Source organism: Hemibagrus wyckioides, linkage group LG17 (assembly GCF_019097595.1).
Source record: "Hemibagrus wyckioides isolate EC202008001 linkage group LG17, SWU_Hwy_1.0, whole genome shotgun sequence".
Lineage (NCBI taxonomy): Eukaryota > Metazoa > Chordata > Actinopteri > Siluriformes > Bagridae > Hemibagrus > Hemibagrus wyckioides.
Window position 1 is genome coordinate 4,621,281 of NC_080726.1, and position 17,156 is coordinate 4,638,436.

The 17,156-nt window shown below is 37.9% G+C and overlaps 1 protein-coding gene across 16 annotated transcripts in view; it reads right to left on the reverse strand.

The window, feature by feature from the left end:
• Positions 1–2,806: 2,806 nt before the first annotated feature.
• Positions 2,807–17,156, reverse strand: part of rap1gap2a (RAP1 GTPase activating protein 2a) — a 131,618-nt gene continuing 117,268 nt past the window's right edge. For 14 of the 16 annotated variants that reach the window (XM_058413573.1, XM_058413572.1, XM_058413574.1 and 11 more), the window contains 10 exons: positions 16,958–17,029; positions 16,782–16,868; positions 15,840–15,980; positions 12,227–12,370; positions 11,107–11,222; positions 9,876–9,974; positions 9,654–9,771; positions 9,171–9,241; positions 9,040–9,080; positions 2,807–7,076 (listed from right to left, as the gene is read on the reverse strand). In XM_058413573.1, the coding sequence (XP_058269556.1) occupies positions 9,206–9,241; positions 9,654–9,771; positions 9,876–9,974; positions 11,107–11,222; positions 12,227–12,370; positions 15,840–15,980; positions 16,782–16,868; positions 16,958–17,029 (813 nt within the window). In that variant the 3' untranslated portion in view covers positions 2,807–7,076; positions 9,040–9,080; positions 9,171–9,205. Of the gene's footprint in view, positions 7,077–9,039; positions 9,081–9,170; positions 9,242–9,653; positions 9,772–9,875; positions 9,975–11,106; positions 11,223–12,226; positions 12,371–13,692; positions 14,361–15,839; positions 15,981–16,781; positions 16,869–16,957; positions 17,030–17,156 lie in introns of those variants that run through there. The other 2 variants (XM_058413580.1, XM_058413581.1) reach the window with 2 other exon arrangements.

The following is a 17,156-nucleotide window of genomic DNA, read 5'->3' on the forward strand; positions in this document are numbered from 1 at the left end:
CTTAATGTCTGTTAATTGTTTGTTATAAATTGGTGGAAAACATGATTAGCATCACATCCATATTATATCTAATAATTCTTATAAGCTGAATGTAAACTGTGATTTTTTTAAATATTTTTTTATATTTTTTTTGGAATTTCAATGTAAATAAAAAGAGCTCAAAACATAATTTTTTTTCCTTAGCATATTTTTAAGGTGGTACTCCATGGACAGAGTGTTTGTGTATCTGTTCACACCACTTCCTGAAAATCTTACCCATTTACTTAGATATTTAAATAAAATAGTCCATAATATCAGTCAAAGAAGCAACCGAGAGGCCAAAGGAAACCATCATCCTTATGCCGCCACCACCATGCTTCACCGAGGTGAGTTGGGTGATTGTTTATCAGAAGGTCAGGGTTCAAGCCCCAGCACCACCAAGCTCCACTGTTGGGCAATTGAGCAAGGCTCTTAACCCTCTTTACTCCAGGGGTGCTGTATCATAGCTACCCCTGTGCTCGAACCCCAACTTCCTCAGATCTCAGTTTCAGTTTCAGATCTCAGTTTCAGTTTCAGGTTACAGACTGTTGAATAGGTTGAAGGGAGGTGATTACTTATTCAACACATACACTATATTGCCAAAAGTATTCGCTCACCTGCCTTGACTCGCATATGAACTTAAATGACATCCCATTCCTAATCCATAGGGTTCAATATGACGTCGGTCCACCCTTTGCAGCTATAACAGCTTCAACTCTTCTGGGAAGGCTGTCCACAAGGTTTAGGAGTGTGTTTATGGGAATTTTTGACCATTCTTCCAGAAGTGCATTTGTGAGGTCACACACTGATGTTGGACGAGAAGGCCTGGCTCTCAGTCTCCGCTCTAATTCATCCCAAAGGTGTTCTATAGGGTTGAGGTCAGGACTCTGTGCAGGCCAGTCAAGTTCATCCACACCAGACTCTGTCATCTATGTCTTTATGGACCTTGCTTTGTGCACTGGTGCGCAGTCATGTTGGAAGAGGAAGGGGCCAGCTCCAAACTGTTCCCACAAAGTTGGGAGCATGGAATTGTCCAAAATGTCTTGGTATGCTGAAGCATTCAGAGTTCCTTTCACTGGAACTAAGGGGCCAAGCCCAGCTCCTGAAAAACAACCCCACACCATAATCCCCCCTCCACCAAACTTTACACTTGGCACAATGCAGTCAGACAAGTACCGTTCTCCTGGCAACCGCCAAACCCAGACTCGTCCATCAGATTGCCAGATGGAGAAGCGCGATTCGTCACTCCAGAGAACGTGTCTCCACTGCTCTAGAGTCCAGTGGCGGCGTGCTTTACACCACTGCATCCGACGCTTTGCATTGCACTTGGTGATGTATGGCTTGGATGCAGCTGCTCGGCCATGGAAACCCATTCCATGAAGCTCTCTGCGCACTGTTCTTGAGCTAATCTGAAGGCCACATGAAGTTTGGAGGTCTGTAGCGATTGACTCTGCAGAAAGTTGGCGACCTCTTCACACTATGCGCCTCAGCATCCGCTGACCCCGCTCCGTCAGTTTACGTGGCCTACCACTTGGTGGCTGAGTTGCTGTCGTTCCCAAACACTTCCACGTTCTTATAATACAGCTGACAGTTGACTGTGGAATATTTAGGAGCGAGGAAATTTCACGACTGGATTTGTTGCACAGGTGGCATCCTATCACAGTTCCACGCTGGAATTCACTGAGCTCCTGAGAGCGACCCATTCTTTCACAAATGTTTGTAAAAACAGTCTGCATGCCTAGGTGCTTGATTTTATACACCTGTGGCCATGGAAGTGATTGGAACACCTGATTCTGATTATTTGGATGGGTGAGCGAATACTTTTGGCAATATAGTGTATTATATATAACATATCAATGTATGAATATGAATGTATATATATTTCTGAATATATTAATGAATATTATTAACTTTTTTATACCATATAGTTGTCACTATCTTTTATGAATCTATCTATCTATCTATCTATCTATCTATCTATCTATCTATCTATCCAAGAAGACAGACCACTACACTTTACTTAAAATAAAGAAAATTCCAGAAATCTTTTAAACTGTATTACGTCCTGAGGAGCCTAAAAATAACAACAATAATAATAATAATAATAATAATAATAATAATAATAATAATAATAATTCTGTCTTCAGTTTCAGATGATACTGAGATTTTTTACAGTTATTTTTTGCATATTGTATACACCCATCAGCCATAACATTATGACCACTGAGAGGTGACGTGAATGACACTGATGATCTCCTCATCATGGCACCTGTTAGTGGGTGGGATATATTAGGCAGCAAGTGAACATTTTGTCCTCAAAGTTGATGTTAGAAGCAGGAAAAATGGACAAGCGTAAGGATTTGAGCGAGTTTGACGAAGGGCCAAATTGTGATGGCTAGACCACTGGATCAGAGCATCTCCAACACTGCAGCTCTTGTGGGGTGTTCCCGGTCTGCAGTGGTCAGTATCTATCAAAAGTGGTCCAAGGAAGGAACAGTGGTGAACCGGAGACAGGGTCATGGGCGGTCAAGGCTCATTGATGCACGTAGGGAGCGAAGACAGACGAGCCACTGTTGCTCAAATTGTTGAAGTTGAAGTTAATGCTGGTTCTGATAGAAAGGTGTCAGAATACACAGTGCATCACAGTTTTTTGTGTCTTGGCAGCAAAAGGGGGACCAACACAATATTAGGGAGGTGGTCATAATCGTATGCCTGGTCAGTGTATAATGATGTGGATGCATGCATGAATTCCTTGACCTCGTTATGACTGAAAGGACGACGCATTAGACACAAAATACAACATTTTATTTCATAATAAATTCTCAATGGCACAGTACATAACCAAATATACATATACAGGAATAATCTTGAAATGAGCTGCAGTTCTTTACGTCTCGGTTTTACTCAGCAGTTCTATTTTACAGACATGAAAAGCAATAAATTAGGTCAGTATCAAACTAAATCTCCTGAGCAGTAGCAATGCTACTCCACACACGTGTAGCGCTCGCTACAGTTAAAGTGTTACACCGTACACGCCGTACACCAGTTCCTTCACACCTTCCGCTTTCTCACACGGGTCAGAAAGTGCTTTATTTTTGCTTGCTCTTTATAGAAATAAAAAACATTTACACATCACGTTTGTTTGTTTGTTTTTACATATAAACAAAGTACCGTAGTGCTGGAACTATATTTTTGGCATATGTACAATTCAAGTCAAGGGGTCAATAAAACAGAGACAAAATAAGATTCTTATTTTCTAGAGGAAAGAATAAGGCAGGATAAGAATCGAGGTGGGATATTTTCAGCTCTGAAACACACACACACAAACACACACACACACACTCCTCCGTCACACTCACACACTCTCTGTTAGAGGTTTGTGATGGTTAGCTAGCTAGCACAGCATACTACCAGTAAATATTAGCTAATTTTGCTATAGTTTACATTTGACTAGATATTCTTAGCAAACATCGTGCCTTAAAATTGGTATAAAAGGCTGTGGTTAGATGTTTTGCTGTAATATTAATAGTATTTGTTGATTTTATTAGCTTAAAAATAAATCTCTGTTAGCTTTGTTAACTGCTAGGGAAATTAGCTACAGTTAAACAACATGAAGCTTTGACTACTGTGGCTAATTCCTTGCTAATTAGCTAGTTTGGCTACAGTTAGCTACCTGTAAGAAGCTGGCTGTAATTTTGATCTGAGATACAGATGATTAGCATTTAATCTGAGATACAGATAGCATCTGTATCTCAGAACTAAAGGAATCATATTAGCTGCTTTTTCCCTTACAAATTGTTTAATCAGATCGGCCAGGCTAGCTGGATTTTTTAGCATAGGTGTTGATTAGTTAGCTAATATAAGCTAGCAAAGGTGTTTTCTTGCATCTTCTTTCACACTTGTGGTTGTTTTGTTTTTTTTAATAATATTTATATTATTAGAGCTGAAAAATTAACCAATTTGTTATTTAGTTATTCCGCTATTTAAAAAGTTTTGTTAGATATCTGAATATACTTTGTTCTGAGTAAAAATGATTCAGTTGTAGTTGAGTGAAGTGAGCTAATTACGTTGAACTGAGGTAAAATTGCTAGCACACATCCACAAAGATAGCAAACTAGCTTGTAGCAAACGGAACAAGAAATTTAGTAAGTTTTGAGGAAATATTCATAGCGCTAAACTCACTGTTAAGCTATTTCACTTGAATCAGTGAGGCTGTCTTAGTTCCTGAACTGAAGAAAATTGTCGTCCAGCCAAATTAGCAATCCTTTTGTGTTGTACCAGTAGGTTATGCTAAAACAAAAAAAAACAAAAAACCCAAAAACCTGTGCTGTAGTGTTTGGCTGCTTGTACTTTGTTAATTAAAAATGATCCAAGAATAATATTTTATATATACTGTTACATTAAGTTTGCCTTCCGTCCGTCAGAATCAGTAACATGGCATTAAAGATTCAATATTCAGTCATTCAAATCGGGCTTGTTCTGAACGTTTAAAGAACATTTGGCAGCGTACGTCTATCGTATATATCTGTTCCAGATGATTAGCCTTTGACAAATTCTGCTAGCTTGGTCACAGACAGTGGTGGAACTGTGAAGACTGAACGGCAAGAAAGTAGCATGTTAGCAAAAATTTGTACGTGGTGGTCGAGGAAAACTCATCACACGCTTCGGGGGAAAAATATAGAAAAATATCTACGCTTTAGAATTTCATAAATGTCATGTCTTGTTGTTGTTTTGCGTTTTTAGCAAACTTAGGCAGCACTACTTCAAGAAACTATACATATATTTCTCCATCTGTCTGGCGTAGCTGCCCTTAGCTAGCTGATAAATTGTAAGTTAGCTACTTGTAATTAATTGTAAATTGTGGTTTGACCTTTTATTCAATGTTAAAATTGTATTTATGGCTTTAATTGCTAAAAAAAAAAAAATCCCCAATGTTGTTTATCTAGGTAGCATAAACCCCATAGAAAATATCAGCTAATTTAGCTGTTGTGCAGCTGTTCTTAGTTAGCCATGTAGCTAATGTTACTACTTCGAAAAGCTAAACATGTATTTCTCCAAAAATGTTTAGAAAGTTCAAAATTTTTGTATTCACTTTTTAATTTAGACTTTTTTTTCCTGCAAAGATCATGTTTGCTAAGAAACAAACAAATACTTTCAACCTAATAACAGTTAAACCTTTTCTTTACAAGAGATTAGTAAGGAAAATGCTACATGATAATAATCAAGATAGGATATTTTCTTGGTGATTAGCTAGCTAACTTGGCATCCTAACAAAATATTGGCAAATTTACTTTATTTATTTTATTTTAGATCGCAAGCATTAACGTCTGACTAGCACAGCTCATTGATTACCAGTTTGCTAATTGTGCTTTAGCATAGCTAGTCATTAGTTTGTATTCATACATTTCAATAGCTTAAAAATCTCTTTTAGCTCTTAATGTTGATTAGCTAGCTAGCTAGCATAAACATAATGTAAAATATCAGCTAATTTAGCTAACGTTACCTAATATTAGCTAGCTTACTAACAAACTGCTAGACTAATTTGTTTCAGTTAACCAACATCAAACTCTGACTGGTGTGGCTAATTCCTTGCTACAGTCAGCTAACATTAGCTAACTAACCAACTATACGGATCATATTAACTCCTTATTTTTTGCTCTGTTCTCCCAAAAGCAGGCTTGGAGAAATATATGGATAAGACTTTTGTTTTTAATTTTTAATTAATCAAAGATCATGTTAGGTTAGAAACCTGTAAGAATACACAACCTAGCGACATCTGAAACCTTGCTAGCCAAAGGAACGTCAGACTTTGATCAGGTTTTTTTTAGCTACACTATATTGCCAAAAGTTTTGGGACACCCCTCTAAATTTTTGGATTCAGGTGTTGTTTTTCAGGGTTTGGGCTTGGCCCCTTAGTTCCAGTGAAAGGAACTCTTAATACTTCAGCTTCATATGAAGACATTTTGGACAATTATATGCTTCCAACTTTGTGTGAACAGTTTGGGGATGACCCCTTCCTGTTCCAACATGACTGCACACCAGTGACCAAAGCAAGGTCCATAAAGACATGGATGAGTGAGTTTGATGTGGAGGAACTGACCTCAACCTGATAGAACACCTTTGGGATGAATTAGAGCGGAGACTGTGAGCCAGACCTTCTCGTCCATCATCAGTTCCTGACCTCACAAATACACTTCTTGTGGAACGGTCAAAAATTCCCATAAACACACTCCTAAACCTTGTGGAAAGCCGACCAGAAGAGTTGAAGCTGTTATAGCTGCAAAGGGCAGGACGACTCCATATTACATTTATGTTCATGTAAAGGCAGACGTCCCAAAACTTATGGCAACATAGTGTATGTGCCGTATCAAAGGAAGCAAGCATTTAGTGATTGTAGTTTTCAGTGTAGTAACATTTCATCGTATGAAGGGTTTTCCCAGACCACCACGCACACACACACACACACACACACACTCTCTCTCATACTCTATTTACCAGTAAGGCAGGGCTATACAATACAAGTACAATTAATAATAATAATAAATGAAGTGAATCTGCATTATGGCTTGGAACAGACTCTTAACTCTGCTGTACCGTGTATCTTGTGTTTTTCGTTATTACGTATCACACACGTCATCATCACAATGAACTAAAAAAAAACGAAGCCACTGTCACGTTATCAAAGAAATACGACACGTACATCACATGCCTCTTCTTGAATGTATCGTTGACGTATCAAAAACTGGTGGCACTGATTTGATTTGTTATTATGCAAATTATTATTATTATGATTTTTTTTTGCACGTTATCTGCTACCTGTGTGATGAGAAGCAACTTTGACCACATCACAGGATCGAAACAGTCTCCATGACGGCCTTCTCTCCTTAAGACTTGCTTTGGCATCTTGCCGTCGGCCGCACGTACGTGTTTGTGTGTGTGTGTGTAGGTTATAAAGGTGTGTGTTGGACAGCAGTGATGAAGGTGGTTGCGTTGCGTACAGCAGATGGTCCCTTCTCGCTTTGACAGAAAGTCTCTTGGCTCCAGTTAAGCTACGCTGCCTAGGAATGAGAAAAAAATGACGATAATGAACAAAACAAAACTACTTCCTGAGTTCTTAGTTTATTAAATAGTTCCGTGTTCGATCATTTAAGCAAGTACATTTAAGATAAAAGTCACATTAATGTAATCCATTGTACTGTAATCAAAACAATAGGAATTGGTAAGGTGGAATAACCAAAGGTGGCAATACAGAAGTATATTGAACCTGAAAATTGAACAAAAACTCCTTAAATGCCTTAAATAGTGAATAAATAAGGAAGTTATACAGAGCTGCAGGGATGAGGTATGTTTGCTGGATGATCTGAAACTGATCATCAGCCTGATTCCCTCCAACAAAAAAACATAGTATTTTTCCACTGGGTTTTGGATTGTTCAAATGGCATTTGGCCATAACATGAAACCCTTATCCAGAGTAACTTACATCTTAACTCATTTTATACAACTGAGCAATTGAGAGTTAAGGGCCTTGCTCAGGGGTCCAGAAAGAGCTGAGTGGATCCTGATCAGGGAGCATGATGCTTTTTAAATATAGAGTGAAAGAGTTGAAGCTTAGTGGTGCTCACGTTAAAGATGTGTGTGTGTGTGTGTGTGGAGTTCATTTATAGTCTTTATAACTTTAGCTTCTTGCTTCTGCTGATTGTATTCAGGTTTCAACCTTCATAAACGTGTTTGTTTGTGAGGATTATCTTGATAAACAAAAACATGGAAGAGGCAGCTCTGGGATTTGAACTCACAACCTTCTGATAAATAATCCAACACCTTAGCCACTAAACTATTACATCCTGACATTTCACACCCTGTTTATGAAGGCTGAAACCTGAATATTATCAGCAGAAATAAGAAGCCAAAGTTATAAAGACTACAAACTAACTGACTCCAACAAGCTTCAACTCTTTCATTCATCCATCCATCCATCCTCTAAACCCACTTTATTCCTAATTAGGGTCATGGGGATCTGCTGGAGCCTATTCCAGCACAGGTTACCAGTCCATCGCAGGGCCACACATATAGACAGACAACCACTCACACCTATGGGCAATTTAGAATTACCAATCAACCTAATGTGCATGTTTTTAGACTGTGGAAGGAAACCGGAGTACCCCCCACACAGAGAACATGCAAACTCCACACAGAAAGGCCACTGCCTGTTCAACCCCAGGATTCCAACCCAGGACCTTCTTGCTGGGAGGTAACAGTGCTAACCACTAAGTCACCATGCTGCTCAACTCTTTTATTCTTTAGTTAAAAAACATCATGTTTTTTGATCTGAGTCCACTCAGCTTTTTCTGTGGATAAATCTGAATCAGTTTATTAACATAAACACAACCAGGCTGCAGCAGTAGATGAGTTTCCTGTTCGGTGTGATGATTTTTAACGTCTCTGACAACCTCTGTAGTCTCGTTTAGCCTCTTGTTCACATCACGTACTTCAGACAAAAATATTTTATTGATATATATTATTTCATAGATATAAAAATCTTGAGCTTGATATCATTTTTAAGAATTTATTTAAAAAAAGCCCTTGACTTCAGCACAATGCTCATTGATTTCCAGGTTTTTGGGCTCATTCCTGCAGCACTCGATGACAACCAGATGAGAATTCAGAGCACTGGGAAATGGCCAAGTAGCCAAGTGTTCTGGTCATGGGGAACCTTAGTGGTGTGGGGTGGAATTGACAAGTGATACAGGCCAAAGATGTACTGATTATAGACTGTTTCTGTGCTCATCAAGAGAAATGGAAGACTACAGAAACACAGCCGATGAGATAATTTGTTTGGAGGACTGTACTCATCTCAGGACATCAGTCTTTTTCCCTGGATAAATTTTCTACCTGCAGAAGTCGGAGTAATTATACCTACAAAGTGACCCTACAGTAGGGGTACATTATAAACTGGACGCTTACAATTATGAACGTGGATGAAAAACAAATCTGTATTAGAGGGAAGTCAGGAAAAACAATTACCTGCTTTCTCTCTGCAGTTTCTACCGTCTCTCTCAATGCCCCTGAAACAGACAGGAGACAGAATGCAGCTCACACATTACCCCAAAGTTAGCAGAAGTGTTCAATGAGCCCTCACCGGCCGATTTACTCACTGTAGTCATATGGCACAGCTCGTCAGAATGAAACTTCAGGTTTGACTTAGGTGAAATTTGACTTTTCCTGTCTGAGAAAGAAAAAGAGAAGTGGATCTTAGAACAGTCACTCTGGATGTGTCTGGGTGTGTGTATGTGTTTGTGCTGTATCCATGGCCTGATGATATAAAGGATCAGTAGTGAAACATTTTGATTCTAACTAGTACAGTTGACAATGACTCAACTTCTAGATAACCACCCCTGGATGACTGAGAATCTTCACAGAAGCCATATAAGGGAGTTTTCTCTCACCACAGTCGCCTCAGGTTTGCTCATTACGGATTAATATAAATAAATTTAAGTATAAGTCTTGAACTTGTATTATATTTCTTATGTTCTGTAAAGCTGCTTTCAGACAGTGTCCACTGTTAAAAGTGTTATACAGATAAAATTGAAGTGAATTGAATTGAATTAAACTGAATTGAGGTGTGTTTAATGTCTGACCAGGTCAAGCTCCTCCAGGCCATCTCCCTCTCCAGCCGTGCTGCTGAAGCTGCTGGTGCTAGATGACGAGCGGGAGATGTTGCTCCGGCTGCTGCACTCCTTCAGCTTCACAAAAGGTCTGGACAACACAAAGCAGAGAGAAGACGAAACATAGCGGAGAATTAATCACTCAAACACCCGATAGATTATAAAGTCAAACCAAATAAGTGCAGCAATACTCACCTTTCCTTGTTGGGGCAGATCTCTGGTGAGCTTGGATTAGATGAAGTCTCGGACCTTACTTCCTGGGAGTGTGGGAATACATCTGCTGCTTTGTGATCGCTGTGAAAGAAAGCAAAATTTTCTAAATGGATAGATAATTCAGAAAAGATTATTTGTTGTTAAATTGAGCACTTAAATACTGCTGGATAAACTGACGGTGCCTTTTTTCCACGCTTTAACGAATACTAAGTTGATTTACTACAGCATTTCTTTGAATTATAATAGTAATAATAAAGATAATAATTTAGAAATGGAAATACGTAGAAATGGTCCTGATGGTAGACTGAAATCACTGCATTTATTTTTTCATGGATTAAGAATTAGTGGCCAGGATGATAACTGAGACAGTCAAACAAATTTGAAATAATAAATCTCAAAAATGTTCAGATAATAAGGAAGCACTTTAACATAAAAAGGAAATATTTAAATAAAAGGCAAAATTTTGTCATAATAAGATGAGCTCTAAAGCCATAATCTTGAGAGAAATTATTTTTCACATTTTTTCAAAAATACTTCAAGCCAAAATTTTTCTATTTTAAAATAGTATTTTCAAAGTATTTGAATTTTCCAAAATAAAACTTTTACTCAATTTTTTGATGGAATTTTAAGATTAGTCTAAACTTTGAGATAATAAACATTGAGTTATACATTTTGAGAAGTAAAAATTGTATTTATTTATTTTATTTTGACTTATAAAAAAATATTTTAGATTTAGATTTATTGTTTTAACATAAAAAGTCAAACTTTAAACATTTTCAAAATTTTGGCAAATCAGAATTTTAACATTAGTCGAAATTCTGAGATAATAAATCAGAATCTTGAGACTATTCAGAAGGTTGTGATTTAGAAGTCATAAGTTTTGAGAAGTAAGAATTTTATTTCTTTTATATTCACTATTTTTGAATAAAAAGTCAAACTTTGAACATTTTCAAAATTTTGACAAATCAGAATTTCGAGATTAGTCTAAAATATGAGATAATAAATGAGAATTTCGTGATAACAGTCAGAATTCTTAGCTCGTAGGTCAAAGATCAAAGTTAAAGGTCAATATTTTGTTTAAAGATAATAACTGAGTCACTATTTTGACTGTTATTATCTTTTGACTCATAAATTATCATTAATTCTGCTGCCAAATATGATAATAAAGTGTTTTTTCTTCCATGTATGTGAGAGAGTTAGTGTTGTTTGTAACCTGCGTCCTGGAAGTCTCTCAGTAGGGCTCTCTGTGCTCGAGTGCAGTCTGGGAAACAAGCCTGAGCGGCGTTTAACTGGACTCTTCATAGGAGATTTAGCCGACAGCACTGGAGGCTACGCACACAATCACACTCCGGTCAGATATCACTGCTAAGACAAGCTAATAATGCAAATCTGAACCAGGGTTCATCAGGGTTAATCAATTAAACAATTAATCCTGGCTATTTCTATTGTGTTCGATAACTGTGGAGGGTTGCTGTTTTGACAAATTTTTGAAAAATTTTAAGGTTAGTCTAAATTATGAGATAATAAATCAGAATTTTGTGATAACAGTCAGAATTTTGAGATAATATCAGGTCAGATATCCATTATAAGACAGGGCACTGGAAAGGGCTGCAATCCCAGATCTTGGTGCAATGCGGTGGCCAAGTTAGACTAGCTAGCTAACTGTGTTTGATCATCAGCACTGGACAATGACTAAATAAATTTCTCTAATAGGCATTCTGCATTATTTAAGCTACCCTATCACAGTGTGGTTCTTTATACCACACTCTTAACCTCATAAACTAATAACACATACCATAGCCCGTGTCCATGGTGCAAACAGATGCTAGACTGCTAACTAGCCTAGCAGGTTAACCAGAAAACTTTCAATAACAAGAGTGGAAATATAACTAGCGATTCTTGTAGATTAGATTGAATTTTTAAAAAGCAGCATTGTTCTGACGATGAAAAAAAAAAAGCAATGTGGTCAGTCAGATTTAAGAAACAATATTACGTATATTTTACATAAATGCAACCAAATGAGTGTGAAATCTCAGCAGGATGTTGGTGTTGATGTGAGCTACAGTATAACTACAGTGTTCGATTCAGGGAATTAAACATGTCTGGTAGAACAGTGCAGTGGGGATGAGTCTGCTACTAAACCCCAGTGTCATGGGTTTGATTCTCAGCTCAGGGGTGATCTCAGGGTTTGATTTTATTCTGGGAAAATATGTCATTAAATCATGCTGGATGAACAGGAAGTAACAGTGTTATTGTTAATCAGTTCAGTCAGATGGATCTGTTGGAATGAATCAAAGTTATACTCTCTCTCTCTCTCTCTCTCTCTCTCTCACCGTGAAGGTACTCTTTGTGCACTCAGCACTGCTCTGAGGAAGCCCTCCTCCACTCATACTGGATGGTACTCCTCCTCCTGCAGCTTTGTGCTTGTGAGAACCAACCATCGTCTCCATGGAGTGACTCCTCACCCGCATGGCCCTCTGAGAGAGAGAGAGAGAGAGAGAGAGAGAGAGAGAGAAATAAAACAGGGATGGTTTTAGTTCACAGTAGCCAGTAGCATTTTTAATAAAGAATAAAGTCTGAAGTCAGTTCATTAATTCCTTAAACTGAATGAAGTAGTGGCCAGGATCATAACTTTGAGATAGTCAGGCAAATCTGAGATAATAAATTTCAGATAATACGTAAGCATGTAAGTCTACCATAAACGTTTTCAGTTACATTGAAAGATTTGAATGTAAGTCAAAGGTTTGGAATAAGAAGTTTTTTTAGAAAATAAATCAGAATTTTGATATACAAAGCTAGAATTCACCATTTTTAAATAAAAGTAAAATGCCAAAAATATTAGTTACATATTTTCTCAATTTTGACATGTCAGAATATTAAGATGAGTCTAAATTTTTTGAAATAATAAATCCCAAAGTTTTCAGATAATATCTTAAGCATTTTTGCATAAAAAGTCCAGATTTTAATGCAACTTAAAGTTTTTTGAATAATAAGTCGGAATTTTTGGACAGTTAGTCGGAATTTTATTTTATTTTTTTAGAAAATAAGTCGGAACTTATTTTACTTATTTTAGATATTAAGTCAGAATTCACTATATTACAATAGAAAAGTAAATAAATACAGTATTTTGAGACACTACGCCATAATCTTGAGACTAGTCAAAGGTTTATGATAAGAAGTCAGAATGTTTTACAATTCAATGTTCAAAGTTCAAATTTCAACATTTTTAGTTAACATTTTAAAAATTTTGACATGAATCTAAATTATAAAGTACGTCTAAAGTCAGAATACTGTCAGATAGTGTCAGAGATAATAAATCTCAACGTTTTCAGATAATATCTAAGCATTTTCACAGACAAGTCCAGATTAGAATGTATGTCAAAGTTTTGGAATAATAAGTCAGAATTTTTAGAGTTAGTCAGAATCTTGATTATAAGAAGTCAGAAAAAATAGTCAGAACTTTGAGATAAAAAGTCAGAATTCACTATTTTAAAATAAAAAAAAGTAAATAAATACAATTTTTTCAGATAATGCGCCATAATCTTGAGACTAGCCAGGGGTTTATGATAAGTCAAAATTCAATATTTAAAGTTAAAATTTCAACATTTTTAGTTAACATTTTGAAAAATTTTGACATGAATCTAAATTTTAATGTAAGTCCAAGATTCGGGATGAGTCAGAATTTTGAAGGGATAATTCAGCACTTTGTGAAAAAAGTCTGAATTCTGACTATTCAAAAGTTCAACAAAAGTCAAAAACAGTCTTTCAAAATAGTAGAATAATTTATAATAATCAACATAATCAATCAGATAAGTCACAATTTTGACAAACTTCTCCCGAATATGATATTTTCTTCTTTCTTTCAGATTATCATTTAACAACATTAAACTGCCCACAAACACGTTTCCCTTCAACAAGACAACACAAACTGCCCAAAACTCTTCGCAGAACACATTTCAGGACTTTTGTACATTTGAAAAATCTCTGTTTCATAAACAATGTGAGTCTTGACAAGCGAAGGTCACGTCACTACCAAATCCGGCCACCAGGGGGAGCCATAAACACTGACGATAACCGCAATGACGTACAATTATGATGTGGAACAGATACAACACAATGTCCTCTGGTTAGAAAATGACTTTATTCCCACCTCATTCTTACTTTTTTCTTTTTTGTTAGTGACCACATTCTCACTTCTCAATCATATCAGCATTACTTCCTGAACACTTCATGGTGCACAGGGATCATTTGCAATGGTCAAATATAGACAACAACAACAACAACAACAACAATGCCATGCTCATAAACAAGTGGCATGTATTGTGATGTGTATGTAGTGATGTAGGGTCAAGCATCGGGCGTCTGTGTCAGCGGGATGTAGTAGAAGACAGTGAAGGCTGCTACACAAATCAACACGGCGTGAGCAATGTGGGATTGTGTAATACCCGACACACACCTGCACACTGCCTGCAAACAGCCACACACACACACACACACACACACACGTGCACACAAAGTCACAGTGTTGCTCTGCAGAAATTTCCTATTAACATCTACAGCTCAAGAATTGACATGCGCACAATTTTACATTTTACGGTTGCCATGGTTACCTGATTATACATCCGGTTTTATTTTGTTCCTATATTCCCACACTAGAATCTATTTTTGTGACAAAAATCTCAGTGCAGAAGCTGAGTAAAAGTTTTCTGATACTGAAGTAAACTGTTCAGGTCAAGTGTGATTTTGAATCCAGTTTTAAAATATAACATATATATTTAATAAAAATCCATAAATAACATCTTACGAAACATTTTTAATGTATGAAGTAATGCTATATATAAAAGCAGAGACTATAACATTAAAATTTAAAACTGAATGTTTAAACCAGCTCGACATTTAGACAACAATTAGCATGTTATACCAGCTTTTACCACAAGGGGGCAACAAAGTATTTGAGAGAAAGTCATTTAACATGAAATAAAAATGGCTTACTTACTGTTGTGTGTTACTGAATTTACTGAATTTCATTCACAGGGCACAATCTCTCTCTCTCTCTTTCTCTCTCTTTCTCTCTCTCACACACACACACACTCACTCACACACACTGCAGTGTTATTGTTGATGATACATTTCACACACACACACACACACACACACACACAGCAATGTTATTGTTGATCACAAACACACACAAAACATGAACACTCCTCAACACACAAACACACACACACACTGATGATTAAGCACATACACACACACACACACACACATACAGTAGTGTTATCGTTGATGACACACACCTTAACACCCCTCAACACACACACACACACAGAGCAGTGTTATTGTTGATCACACGCACACACACAGCAGTGTTATTGTTGATCACACACACACACACACAGCAGTGTTATTGTTGATGACACACACAACATTAACACCCCTCAACACACACACACAGAGAGCAGTGTTATTGTTGATCACACACACACACACACACACACACACCAAAGAACAATTTAGAGATGCCAATCAGCCTACTTTGGACTGAGGAGGAAACCAGAGAACCCAGAGGACACCCTCACAGCAAGGGGAGAAACTTCAAACTCCACACACACACACACACAAACACACACACACACACACACACTCACACACACAGCGGAGGCAGAAACTGAACCCCTGACCCCGAAGGTACGAGGCAAGCATACTAACCATTAAGCCATACCCCTGTACAGAGTATATAAACATGACACAATGATCTGGCTGGGGGCGGAGCCTATTTCAGGGCTTGAAAAAATGTAACTCAAAGCCTAATTTCAGGAGCCAGATAAATAAAAACAAACAACAATTTTCCTACGTTTCCTTTGAGAGCATGAGATTAAATGATCCTGGTGTCAGAGTTACACACCGCACCTTTAAAGGGTTAGTGTAATAATTCAGACTCACCTTAAAGGACTCCAGCAGACCGCCATGGCCTCCGTTCTCCAGTTTGTCCTCTCCTGTGGACGATCCCACTCCCATTGTGGCCTGGGTCTGTCTGTGCAGCTCGTCATGGAGATTATCCAGTAGAGCTGCTCGCGTCCTTCCCTAAAACACACACACACACACATACACATACACACACACACACACACATCAGGGAAGTCTTGACAATTATGGTGCATCAGCTAACATCTAAAGAAAACCCCATGGCCTACTATTATTAGACTGTACATATTCACTGACTAGGCATAACATTATGACCACCTGCCTAATATTGTGTTGGTCCCCCTTCTGATACCAAAACAGCTCTGACCCGTCATGCACTGTGTATTCTGACCCCGTTCTATCAGAACCAGCATTAACTTAGCTCGTCTGTTGGATCGGATCACACGGGCCAGCCTTCGCTCCCCACATGCATCAATGAGCCTTGACCGCACATGACCCTGTCACAGGTTCACCAATGTTCCTTCCTTGGACCACTTTTGATAGATACTGACCATTGCAGACCGGGAACACCCCACAAGAGCTGCAGTTTTGGAGATGCTCTGATCCAGTGGTCTAGACATCACAATTTGGGCCTTCGTCAAACTCGCTCAAATCCTTACACTTGTCCATTTTTCCTGCTTCTAACATCAACTTTGAGGACAAAATGTTCCCTTACTGTCTAATATATCCCACCCACTAACAGGTGCCATGATGAGGAGATCATCAGTGTTATTCACTTCATCTGTCAGTGGTCATAATGTTATGCCTGATCGGTGTATAGTAGTATTTAAATTTGTACATTCCATTTTCTTCTGCAGTGTCTGGAGCTGCAATCATTATACTACTTCATAATATAATAAAAGCATCTGCTTGGATGTACAGTGTAGCTGCTTATAAACATGCAGCGTTGCTCTCGCTCACCTCCAGCTTGGCAAACTTGTCAGACTTGTAGCAAGCGTTCTCGGCGTTGATCAGTTTCGTGAGCAGAAATTCACGGAACTCAGGGCCCTGTGACGTGAGGAGAAAAAAAACAGCATGAGATTCATTCTTATCCTCCAGGATCGTGTGTGAAGACACGGCTTTTAGCAAACGATCACCTTTTTAAAAACGGCAGGATTCGGTAGAGGAGGACCGAACGGCGGGACGTCTTCTCGAGCCGTGACGGAAACCTGGGGCACGAATCAGAAACACAGATTATCAGGAGTTTATCTGACAGCAGACACATCTGGAACATCTGGGGACAAGTAGGATTAGGAGGTTTAATTGGTTACAGAGTTTGATTACAGGGAAAGTCTT